General features: G+C 34.8%; 1 protein-coding gene across 1 annotated transcript in view; it reads left to right on the plus strand.

The window, feature by feature from the left end:
• Nucleotides 1-11,069: 11,069 nt before the first annotated feature.
• Nucleotides 11,070-13,054, plus strand: part of LOC150096290 (uncharacterized) — a 50,415-nt gene continuing 48,430 nt past the window's right edge. Inside the window, exon 1 of the mRNA XM_090409330.1 lies at nt 11,070-11,195. Coding sequence (XP_090265456.1) covers nt 11,087-11,195 — 109 coding nt within the window. The 5' untranslated portion in view covers nt 11,070-11,086. The remainder of the gene's footprint in view (nt 11,196-13,054) is intronic.

Raw genomic sequence — 13,054 nt, forward strand, 5'->3', positions numbered from 1 at the left:
AACTCAATATTCCTTCCCAGAGCCTCTCTGTCTGAATTATCCCACTCTGTATACAAGTTTTTGACAATATTTAATCCTGTATTCACAGCAGTTATTGACTTTAGTACTATTAACAGTTGACTATCATGTGTCTCCCCTTACAAATCCCATTTCCCTATAGCGTTTATCGATAAATGTCCTATATACATGCCATGTACCAATCTTTTTCAGTGAAACTATTTTCTGGGATGTATTTGATAAAATTCCTTTTATCAAATTCATCCCAGACATTCATGAAATGAATATTCAGTTTCATATCTTTACAAACGTTTTTGCACAATCTTGACATTCCATTTTCTATAATAATGCTCTTCTGTTTAAATCATGAATGTCGAATCTTGGTAGCACACTCAAGATCTTTCTGATCTCTCTCTTTGCATTTGTTGCTATCGTCTTTCAAATCCTGTTAACTAGAAAATCTTTTGCTACCTAGATCATATATCCCCACAACTACAATCTCACTCACTCTATCCCTCTGTAACATCACATACTCAGTTGTAGTCCTAATTTAACCTTGAATAACATGCTGAAAGAACTACCATCTTTCACACCTTTAATTATAAACCTCCCATACAGTACCATACATTTTTCCCCTTTTTAATCTTCATGCCCCTTACACCCACTGCTGCTTGTGTTTGTCCCTGTTCGTCTATTCTTTTGTACATCGCTCAGTAATCTATATGTAATTCATTGCTTTTCATTGTAATTCATATGTAATTCATTGCCACACACACACACACACACACACACTTAATTCGTTATTAAATCAGTTATTATCATTCTCAATCCCCCAATAATTTCTATTCCATTAACAAAACATGTTGGAATGATGCAAGACAAGCTATAGAAATGTTCAGTTCGGAATCAATGATGTAGAAAATTATCTGAGGCGAAAATATTCGGTTATTTGCCAATGATGTATAACTGGTTCACCAGTTGTTAATAATCCTGCAGAGATCATACAAGATGATTTATTTATATAGATTGACAGTATGAGCAACAAAGCATGGTTATCATTTAATGCAGATGAGTAGTCCTTACAAAACCAATTAATTATTACATAAGACAGTACAAACAAAATGGACGGAACATTTAAATCGAATGGACAACAGCACACTACCGAAAATATTATACAAATATAAATTAAGTGGAAAAAGAAGAATCGGAAGGCCAAGGAAGAGGTGGCACCTGAAACTTACCAGGTGATCTCATGCCAACAAGAAGAGTAGTTGAGTATAAGGTTATTCATTTTGAGATAGTACATTTATGTACTACACGCGTAACTGGGCTCAAACAAATTAATGGGGCTAGAGATTTAGGGATGCTACATAAAGTTCAAGGATATTACAAACATGGATAAAATAGTTCATGGAAGTACGAGGGTGGTGTGAAACGTTCTCGGCCTAACGATGAAAAAACGAATTTATAATTTCAAAATTATTTTTATTTTTCAAAATAATCTCCCTTTAAGACAAATACATTTATTCCAGTGTCATTATCTTGTTTCTGTAGTGGTTCTCAGTAAGAACTGCACCTCTTGATTCGAAGAAAAATGATGACCAGCAAGGAAGAGTTTTTAGTTTTGGGAAGAGATAGAAGTCAGATGGAGCCAAATGTGAGGAATAGGGTGATGTTCGAATAATTTATATTGCAGATCACTTAATGTTCCCATTGCCAAAACACCTTTGTGGGCGGGTGCATTTTCCTGATAAAAGATGATTTTTTTCTTCTGCAAACCGGGAGTTTTCTTACGAATTTTTTCGTCTAATCCGGTTAGAAGATCGGAATAATATTCCCCGGTTATTGTTTTATCCTTTTCAAGATAATTAATAAACAGAATGTCTTTAGCATTCTGTTTATTAATTATCTTGAAAAGGATACACCGATAACACCGATGCCACGACCTTTCCTGCTGATGGAACCGACTTTGTCTTCTTTGGCTCTGAACAACCGCCTCCTGTTCACTGTTTTGACTGCTGTTTGGATTCTGGTGTGTAATGGTGAATACAAGTCTCATCCATAGTAATAAATTGACGTACAAATTCAGTTCTATTCTTGTTTAAACGCTCCAAGCACTATTCAGAGATTTTCATTCGAGTGAGTTTTTGATCTGCTGTGAGCAACTGTTCTTTTGAAATGCATATAGTCTCAGCAATTTCATGCTTTGACTCGCCAGTCATCCAATACTATATCTTGCACTTGATCAATGATTTCTGATGATGTTACACTTTTTGGACGTCCTTCCCATGGATCATCTTCAGGGCTCGTACGGCCACGTTTAAACTCGGCAGCTCATTTCTTAATTGTCGAAAACGAAGAAGAGTGCCCATTAACGTTCATGAACTTCGAATCAACTTTTGACGTTAAACCGTATTTTACAAAGGATTTTATAACCACACGATACTCAATTTTATCCATTAAGCAAACTACTTGATAGAATGACTTGCAATTTCACATGGATGCTTATGACAGATGTACCAACTTACAAAAAAAAAAAAAAAAATCATGCCATGAAAATTGTGCTTTCATCTATGGTCGAGGCCGACAACTTTTCTGACCACGCTCGTACTTGGCTCAAAGTAGTTGAAGGAAATCACATGCAGAGAGACTGGTTATTATATTATATGGCTCTATCTAGAATTTTTTACACAGACATGGTCACATCGATTTCTTGGAGATGTTGAAGGGATTCATAGGCGAGTAACGAAAGATGGTGGCAGGTGAATGGGATGCTCCATATGAGAACACACTGAAGATTCGTCGGTTACATATGCTGGTTGATATGGGGTGTAGATGGGAAAACGAATAGCGACATGTGCTTAGGTGGTTTGATAGGTTTGACACAAAGAACTTTTTCAGTACACCTCTAGTGTAGGAAAAACTAGGAGTTATCCATTTCTTTCATAGCTACACAATGCTAATCATCCATTATTAAAAAATTATGGAAACAACTACTGTATTATAGTAAATTTTGAATTTAATATAAACCAAAATAATCACCCGATGTTTATCATCATCAAATTCCTGACATGTTCCCTCAAGTGCTGAACAGGATATGATAGTACTACATGAAAATCCTACCTCACCAACTTCCTATCTATAATTTTCCTCCAAATCAATCTGTTACCTGTCAAGACTCCAAGATTATCCAGATCTTATATTTCTATCTTCTAAGGCATTCTTTAGTGTATCAATCCACCTATATATCTTGGTCTTCCTCTGGATCTTTTTCCAGCCAACCTCGCAGAGAACACTTGTTCGACCTTCAAATCAAGGCTATCGTCTGTAGTATATGCACACACACACACACACACACACGCGCACACACACACACACACACACACACACACACACACACACACACACACACACACACACACACACACACACACACACACACACACACACACACACACACACACACACACACACACACACACACACACACACACACACACACACACACACACACACACACACACACACACACACACACACAAAGAAGCAAGCTACTTTACAAACTACATTCTATGCTAAAGCCATTAATTTGGTTAACTGTTAACAATATGAGGGCGGCATTTATATTTTTGGAGACCTTAGGTGCAACATCATTATGAGGCCTCAAAAAAAACAAGTCTATTTCAGTTAATCAAATTTATATGCATTTTTTTAGCTTATTGAAAATAAGAGTCTACATAAAAAAAAAATCAGTTAACGCCTTTTTATTCCCGTATATAGAGAATAGGCGAGGCAGTTTTTAGCCCTATCTAACTTTTGGAGACTGAGTGGGCAGTTTAATCTCCACTGGTACCCATTAGGTGATAGCTGGCCCAAGGCTATCACTAATTAAGCGGCACGCAGTGAAGAGAAACTGCTCTAGAGGTGCCGCCATCTCGTGGTCCCTAACCATTTTACATCAGCTAACGCCTTTTTGTTCCCGTATATACGGGAGTAGGCGAGGCCATTTAGCCCTATCTAACTTTTTGGAGACTGAGTGGGCAGTTCAATCTCCACTGGTACCCAATCAGAGACAGATGGCCCAAGGCTATCACTAATTAAGCGGTACTCAGTGAAGAGAGACGGCTCAAATGTGCCGCCATCTCGTGGTCTCTAACCCTAACACAATACATTTAATGTCTGAAATAATGTGGGTTCTACGGTCGATTTTCTTGAGTTTACAGGACGAAAAACCCGAGTTTCCGGGAGGAAAAACCTGCTTGCCCGTGCCAGAGATCGACTAACTCGGGAACCGGTCGAAAAAAGGCTCAGAAAAATTTCCTCTAGTCGCCGACTAGACTCGAAACCAAGACTTCCTTCGTGCGGCCTAGCGCGGTGGTGTGCAAACGCCACATCCACTGAGCTACACAGGCTCTCGTCCCTAACCATAACACTCGTATTTAATGTCTGAAATAATCTGGGTTCTACGGTCGATTTTCTTGAGTTTACGGGACGAAAAAACCCGCTTGCCCGTGCCAGAGATCGACTAACTAGGGAACCGGTCGAAAAAAGGCTCAGAAAAATTTCCTCTAGTCGCCGACTAGATTCGAAAAAGAGGTCTTCCTTCATGCGGTTAAGCACCGTGGTGTGCAAACGCCACATCCACTGAGCTACATTTCCATAATAACTCATTTTAATAAAATAAAAATAGCACAACATTGGTATACATATATTTGCATTTAATAAAAGTATAAAAATAAATCAGTTCAAATTTAAATTAAAAATAATAATAAATAAAAGTTTTTTTTTCTTGCTTTGGTTTTAGCAAATATATCTATAAGGTCATCATAATTAATCGAGTCCGTTACATCGATTCAGTGAATGATAACGACAGATCACTTGGTTTATTTTGGCGTTATTTTATTTTGGTGCAAGTTGCTTCTTAAATAATTGTTTATTCGTTTCAACACTGAAAATCCCGCTTCCACGTCCAGCACTTGCATTTGAAATAGGCATCGTCAAAAATATTTTTAAAATTGTTTCTACGTCCCGAAAAGTAGACCTTAACCCATCGCTTATAAATTTATACATATTTTTAATTGAAGAATTTTCTTCTTTTATCATTTTTAAAAATTGCTTAACTTCATCAATAAATTTTTCTGAGTCAGTATCAATCCCATAAGTTTGTAAAATTTTGTTAATAATACCAGTCTTGTAATTGTCTTGATCTAAATCTTTCTTCAAAAAAATGTCAAAGATATCTAATGTGTATGAATAGCTTTCTGCTCTTTCATTAATTTCCAATAGCTTATTGCAAATAACAAAAGTATTACTGTCCGACCACAGATACGAGACCCTCGGCTGGCAGTGTGCCAAGAAGAGTCAATTCATGATGATGAGAGAGGAATTAGGCGATGTACAAATTCATTATCAACACGCTAAATCGCATGCTTTAGTCGTGAAATATTTCAACAAGTTGAAATATTTCAACAAGTTGAAATATTTCAACGTGAAATATTTTCAACTTGTACAAGCATAATAGTTACCGCCTTAAAAACTAGAATTTTCATAAAAGAAAAGCAAATTTTCCGACTTATAATAATAAACACTACTCCCATGAATCGCATTTATTATCTTATTATCGGAATGGATTCACGTTCTTCTGCCACGCGCAGAAGTGTCGATCGTTCTCGCATCTGTGGTCGCACAATCAGGATGAAATTTTCTTTCCCATGAGATGTAATCTCATCGTTAGATTGTGAAACTTCGTGACACGTTTTTTTTCGTTTTTCACTCTTTCCTTCTCATCTGTTAATAAATTCGTTTCTTCATTAAAAGCAACAAAACCATTTCTTACATCTAAAATAAAACCAAAGACCGTAACAAATTATTAGCTAACAACAAATCCATATTGGGATCTTATAGAGATTTACTAGTAGCATTTATCGTTGTAAAATTTTGTATCACACAACTGTTAAAATTGCTGTTTCTGAATTGTCAAAATGTTCAGCCAATGATGAGCTCTCTAATTTAGAAATAGGTTTTTTCATGAGGAGAAATTTATAGTTTAAGTTATCCCTCTTTAATTTGTTTATATCTGCGTTCCAAAGCCAGTATTTTAACAGTTAAAATACTATTTTATTAGTATTTTAACTGTTAAAGATTTTTTTAAAATGTTTAACGAGTATTCCCCCATCTTCTTGTTAATGATGAAAAGTAATTATATACATTTTGAATAAAACAAAAATATTCCAACGTAGAAGATTCAGTAGCATAGTTCCCAAATAAATTTAAGGAATGACTAGAGAATGGTATATAATGTGCAGAGGGACTATGTTTTTTCAGCCTAGCTTGTAAACCTGTGTAGACACCATTCATATTGGCAGCGTTATCATAGTTTTGGCCTCTGCACATTTTTGTCTCCAAAGATAATTCTTCTAATTTTTTTAAATACTACCTCTTCTAAATATAAGGAATTATGTTGTGTAATACTGATGAATCCGATAAATGTTTCTCTAATGTCAGAATACGCGCTAATGTACAAAATATAATAGTAAGTTGGTCATTATGGGAAACGTCTGGCGTTGAATCGAGTATTATTGCTAATTAAGCAAATTCCTTAATTTCTGATATTAATATTTCTCTTGTATTATTATTAGCTATTAATGCTATGAATTCACAAGTGTGGTAAGAAAGATAATTTGATCTGCCAAAACGATAGTTGGCGTACATTTTCATGTGATATTTAAAACAATCATCATATTCACTTAAATAATTTAAACACGATTAATAATTTCCGCAAGAATCAGAAAAAAATAACATTTGTATTTCCTTTAAATGCTAGCCCTATCTTACTCAACAACTTAATGGTAGCTATTATTCCTTTTTAAACCTGTCTCTAATAATTTTCTTCAGATTATATTTGTTTCATCAATTTGACTATTTACAGAACTTGATTTTCTTTTGTGATATGTGCACATCGCCCGTATATGCTCAGTAAAACGCTCGTAATCACATACGGCTTGTTTCATATTTCTCCATTCGTTAAAATCCTTCATTAAGCCATTATTTGACTTGGAAAACAATTTAAAAACAAAGCAGTAAATTGTGTTTGCTGATTTCTGAAAAAAATTAGCCATTCTCATTTCTCCTTTGTTCCATTCGCCTTTTCACAGTAAAATGTTATTCATTTACATTTCTGACATATATTCTATTGCGTTCTGTGTATTCTCTCCCCCCCCCCTCCATTTTGCCAACATTCTGGGGAGTATTTATTAATATATGCTCGATAAATTGTTCATTAATGCTAATTGGCCAGACTTCTATATCGGTAGGATAAGAGATATCTTGCTTGCTGGTAAGTACAGACTCTGATTGAATTTTATTCAAGACCCTCTTGATTTGTTTCATTTACTTTTACTTCTTTCTCTCCTTATGTTTTCCACATTATTTTGATGTCCTTCATTTTCACTTTTGTCTCCGTCTGATACCGACAACAATGTTTCGCTTTCATTCCGAGAAGTTTGAGGTACAACTTCAGTTCTATGATATTTTTCACCACCTGCATTTTCAGAACGTAAGAAGGAAAAAATTATCCGATTTTGAGTATTTAGCTGTTTTTCCTCTTCCCTGAAAAGGAAAAACAGATAAATTTTTCTTTTATTAGCTCCGGATTCAAACTTTCTTGGCATCATTATGTGTATTATCCTATCAAAAGCGAAATAATAATAAAAAAAATCAACTAATGCCTTATATCCCTTATAGGAAGTAGGCGAGGCCTTCATACCCTACCTAGCTTTTGGAGACTGAGTGGGCAGTTCAATCTCCACCGGTAGCCAATCAGAGATAGCTGGCCTATATCTATCACTAATTATAGCAGCTACTGATGAATAGTGCAAACAAGTGCTGCCATCTCTTGGTTCCTAACCTTAACAAGATATGTTACTGTCTGAAATGATGTGGGTACTACGGTCGATTTTCTTGCGTTTACGGGATGAAAAACCCGAGTCTCTGGGAGGAAAAAACCGTTTGCCTGTGCCAGAGATCGACAAACTGGGGAACCGGTCGAAGAAAGGCTTAGAAAAAGTTCCTCCAGTCAGCGACTAGACTTGAACTTAAGTCTCTAACTTTGAGCGACCAAGCGCAGAAGACGTAAGCGCCACTTCCACTGAGCTACACAGGCCTTACAAAAGCGAAATAAACTTTGATTAAATCCAAAATAAGCATATAAATAAAAATAAATAAATAATTACATTAAAAGCTAAAAAAATACAAAACTAGAAACAGTGGTCTCTTGGTTTTGCTAAAATAAACGAGTAACAGTAAAATAAAAATAATAAATTTATAATAATTAATAATAATAATAAGCTAATGCCTTTTTATTCCATTATAGGGAGTAGGCAAGGTCTTTTAATCTTATGTAGTTTTCGGAAACTGAGTGGACAGCAAAAGCAAGTGCTGCCATCTCTTGGTACCTAACTCTAACAGGATATGTTACTGTCTGAATTAATGTGAGATATACGGTCGATTTTTTTGAGTTTATGGGATTAAAAACCTGAGTTTCTGGGAGAAAAAACCCGTCAGAGAGCGACTAACTCGGGAGCCGTTCGAAGAAAGGCTTAGAAAAAGTTCCTCCAGTCAGAGACTAGACTTGAACTGAAGTCTATTTTTGGGTGGCCTAGAGCAGAAGATGCATGCACCTACACACAAGCCTGTAATAAATTCATTGGAAAATATATTCATATATTCTTACAGACTGCGATAATTAATTTAACCATATATCAGTGGATGAAAGAATTTAAAGGAAGATTAGTTATTAGTGCATGTGAAATACTTAATAAAAATTGTTGACAGTAATGGCAATTCTGCATGGAGCCCAGACTAGTAGTTTTATCGATTGTGTGGCAAGAAACCAGACATGCGACTCATGACTAAACATGTCATTTCTTGGAATTCTGTTTGAGGAAATGCACAAGTTTCTTTTGCTGATCTGATTGGCTGAGTGGTTAGCATATCTGCTCTCAAGCCAAAAGGCTGCTGGTTCTTGTCCCATTGTGGGCATGAATATTTGTGATTTTCAGTGAAAATGCTAGTGGTGGTGATGGCGGTATATAGTGTTGGTGTAGATGATGATGATGACAGTTCGTTGTTGTGGGTGGATGAAGAGTTGTACACCAGCTGCCCTCCCTCGATGAGTACTTAGACTCCCTGGAGGTGTCATACATTTGTATACTGCTTTACAATATTAGCCAAATAACTGTAACTAAATTATCAGTTCTTACGCATGGGTGGCAACGACACTTAATCTTTCTACTAGGCAAGGTGGATGAAATAGCCAGACCACCAAGGCATTTTTCATGGATCAAAACTTCATCAGCATTCTTCCTTTCATAATGCAATTACCCCCCCCCATCAGTAATCCCTGAATGGTGAGTTTAGAGCCGTTAACGGATTAACTGTGGTGGAGTGACCTTCATGTCACTTATCTTTATGTGTACTGTATTACTTGGAATTCCCTTTACTGTCCTACAATATTTCACTCTTTTTTGCTGCACAATTTATTTATTGTGTCTCTTTCCAAAAATAAAAACGAATTTCACATATGCGAAAATAATTAACCTGAAATTACCAGAAAACTTATCAGCCTTTGCAATGAATCTCTTTAGTAATAGTAGATTTGCTGCTTTTATTCTTCAAATCAGTGCAACAGAAAAAGAAAACTTCGTTCTTTCACTTTACTAACAATGTAGAAGAATTTTTTTCGCGAAATTTCAAATGTTTGTTCAAATGTAAGGTTTAAAAATGTGGCCCCATAGAGAGTGAGTCCCCAGCTTGTGCCTAATTCCCCTTATGGTAAATGCAGCCCTGCATACTATTTCAGACATTAAAAATATTTTGTTAGTGATAGGAACTACGAGATGGCAGCACTTGTTAGCTGTCTCCTCACTGAGTGCTGCATAAACTTAGTGATAAACTTGGGCCAGCTATCTCTGATTGGCTACCAATGGAGAATGAATTGGCCTCTTAGTCTCTGAAAGCTAGATAGAACTAAAATGACCTCTCCACTCCCTGTAAGGGAATAAAAGGGTTACCTGATTTGATTCGAAGTATGATCTGAGAGTATAAAATAAAAGAAAATGTTTTATATATAACACAATTTTCTTAATATTTCATATGTGTGTGTGTGTGTGTATGTGAATATTTTATGAAGTGAGCTGGTACTAATATGAAAAGTGAAAGATGGCACAGAGGCAGAGTAATCCACAGACTTTGAAGCTAAAGTTAGCATCTCTGAAGCAGTAGAATTAACCAATTTATCATGTTTTCTTTCTTTATTTTTTTATTCCAGTTTATTGTTCGGGTTACTTTGTTCTATATGATATAGATGGCAACTTTTGCTGTAGTAAATGTGTTGATACAATTTCCACAGTTCGTGTTTTAATCTTCTCTAACTGTGTAAAAAATCTGCTGTACTTTATTTTCCAAAATGAGTAGGCAAGGTCGTTTCATCTCTATCTAACTTTTGGGGACTGAGGAGCAGTCATATCCAACTCTTAGCTAATCAGATATAATTGTCCGAAATTATCGTTTATTCTAAACAGCATCTAGTGAAGAGAGCACAGCAGACAACTATCGCCATCTGGAGAACCCTAACACAACACAAGATATTATTGTCTGAAATAATGTGGATTTTACGGGTCAATTTTCTTGAGGTTACGGACGAAAAACCCGAGTTTCCAGGATCGATATACACTTGCCAGAAATCGACCAATTCTTGAACCGTTCCAAGAAAGGCTTAGAAAAAATTCCTCTAGTTAGCAACTAGAATCAAACTTGGAACAATCTTTTTTTCAGGAAGCCTAGGAAGAAAATGTCTGAAGCTAATCGTGTTTATTTCTTAAATTAAATAAATTCTCAAGTTTGTTTGGGTATTGTATTTTTTTCCTCGAGTTTATATTCAGTATTTTCTAACCATATGTTTTTGTTTTTACTATTTATTTGTAATAAATAACTTCATCGTTATTACTGTACAGTAATTATTTTTCAGTAGTGAACAGAAATTAGAATAATTTCATTGCGGTGGTGTCCGTGTTGCTTACACAGCTGTGCAATGGCGGATGTTGATGAATGTTTGCGCCGGGATGTTAGGCGACGAAAAATTTTGGAAAATACTGAAGCAAGATGGAGAAAGATAACAGGACGCGAACAGACTAAGCCAGGTTTGATTTAACTATTATTATTGCTTATTTATATCATACCCTTTATCGTAGCTTATTTTCTATCTACAGCATTTATCCTTACTACAGGGAAAAAAATTGATTTCAGTATAAATTTCCCTCAGTGATTATTAATGATCTTGGACTCCTATTGAGAGAGTAAGCATCTTATAAATTTTATATTGCCACAAAGTATTGAATGTTTTTATATACTAAGATTAAATTGTTGCCCCAAACAAAACAAAAACAATAAAAAAAAAAAAAAAAAAAAAAACAGTTTGCTTGGACATTATTTATGACTCATTGATCTAGTAAGAGGACCCTCAATAAAGCATGCAGGATTATTAAAAATTTGCAATTTGAAAGTAGGAAGTTCAGACATTTTTTTACAAGAGAACATGGAGAGGCATTTTGGGAGGGGGGGGGGGTAAACAAGCTAATCTTATGTTTCTTTTTTTTTTTTTTTTATAAATACCTCTCTATATCCTTGTTAAAAAAAAATGCTGAAAATAATTATGCTTTCTGCCTGCATTTCTTTAACAATTCTGTATGTTAGATAAAATATATATATATATATATATATATATATTTGGTCAACTCGTAGTAAATGCCTGTTTGCTTTATGAATACAGTAAGTAATGGATATGCATCATATATATGTATGGCAAACATTGAATTTGACATATACAACAGTACTACTGGTGTAACTATGATATTGAGTATTCTTCAGGAGTAAGTTTTGAGTGAGGCACCATAGGAGCACAGTGATTCCCAGCAGGAATCTTCACTCCAGTACTTTCATTGTGTCCACTGGACTCTGCATTATTAGTTTTGTAGCATGGATGTTTCTTCATTGAACAATATATATATATTTGAAACATCAAGGAAACATTTGATCTATGTAGTAAGTGTAATGTTGATATTGGTGTCATTTTGACTCTGGGCTTATTTCAGGGAAAAGCTTTATGAGAATTACTCTCATCGATAACCTAGAGATCATCAAAAGTACTTGACCTATATAGACGTCACATGATTGATGTCATTGGATGTATTGGTTAGGTAACACCTGCAATGCAGAAAACAAGACACCAATATGCAGATAAGTAAAAAAATATTAAATTTCAAAAAAAAAACTAACTAAAAAATACAATGTATAAAATACACAAATCAGTAATAAAAAGAACACAATGACACAAAACAACAAAAATAAGCATAATGAAATAGCAAACATGCAGTAAAAAATATTAGCCATAACACCACCTTATAAAAGAAAAACAAGAAGGCAACTAACACTTAAACATATTGTGCGGATTTTGGAACAAACTGTTGACTGCAAAAGTATCAAGCAAAAGGACAATAAGACAACAGAGAGAAGAAACACTACCAATGCAAGTTCTTGTGTTGGTAGTGTTTCTTCTTTGCATTGTAGTTCTTGACAGCAAGAACTACAGTGACACCAAGAAAAACAAAAGAATGTACAGAATACAACATATATTAAGATAACTAGAAATGATAAAGATAAATTTTTTAAACTCTCATTTTCATGTAATTTATTACTGGAATTTGAAAGATGTAGAAAATACAAAGCACAGTTAGAAATAAACTAAACCTAACATTTTGATCCCATAGGAAAAATAGACAGAAACAAATTTAATTATGACAATTTAACAAAAATTTGTGTTACATAAATTGGTTAGTTTTCATACTTAATAACTATTATGAACAGATAACTATATTTTCTGCAACTGAAAATTTGAAATAGGTTGTTAGTACATTGGAGTCATTTAGATATTATATTTAGCACAACAGTAAAACTTGTTTGTTTTGCTTGTATGTGCAGTATAGTGTCTGTAGGAGGAGAG

This window comes from Typopeltis vanoorti, chromosome 19 (genome assembly GCF_054136105.1).
Source record: "Typopeltis vanoorti isolate ZY-2024b chromosome 19, IOZ_Tvanoo_1.0, whole genome shotgun sequence".
Taxonomy (NCBI): domain Eukaryota; kingdom Metazoa; phylum Arthropoda; class Arachnida; order Uropygi; family Thelyphonidae; genus Typopeltis; species Typopeltis vanoorti.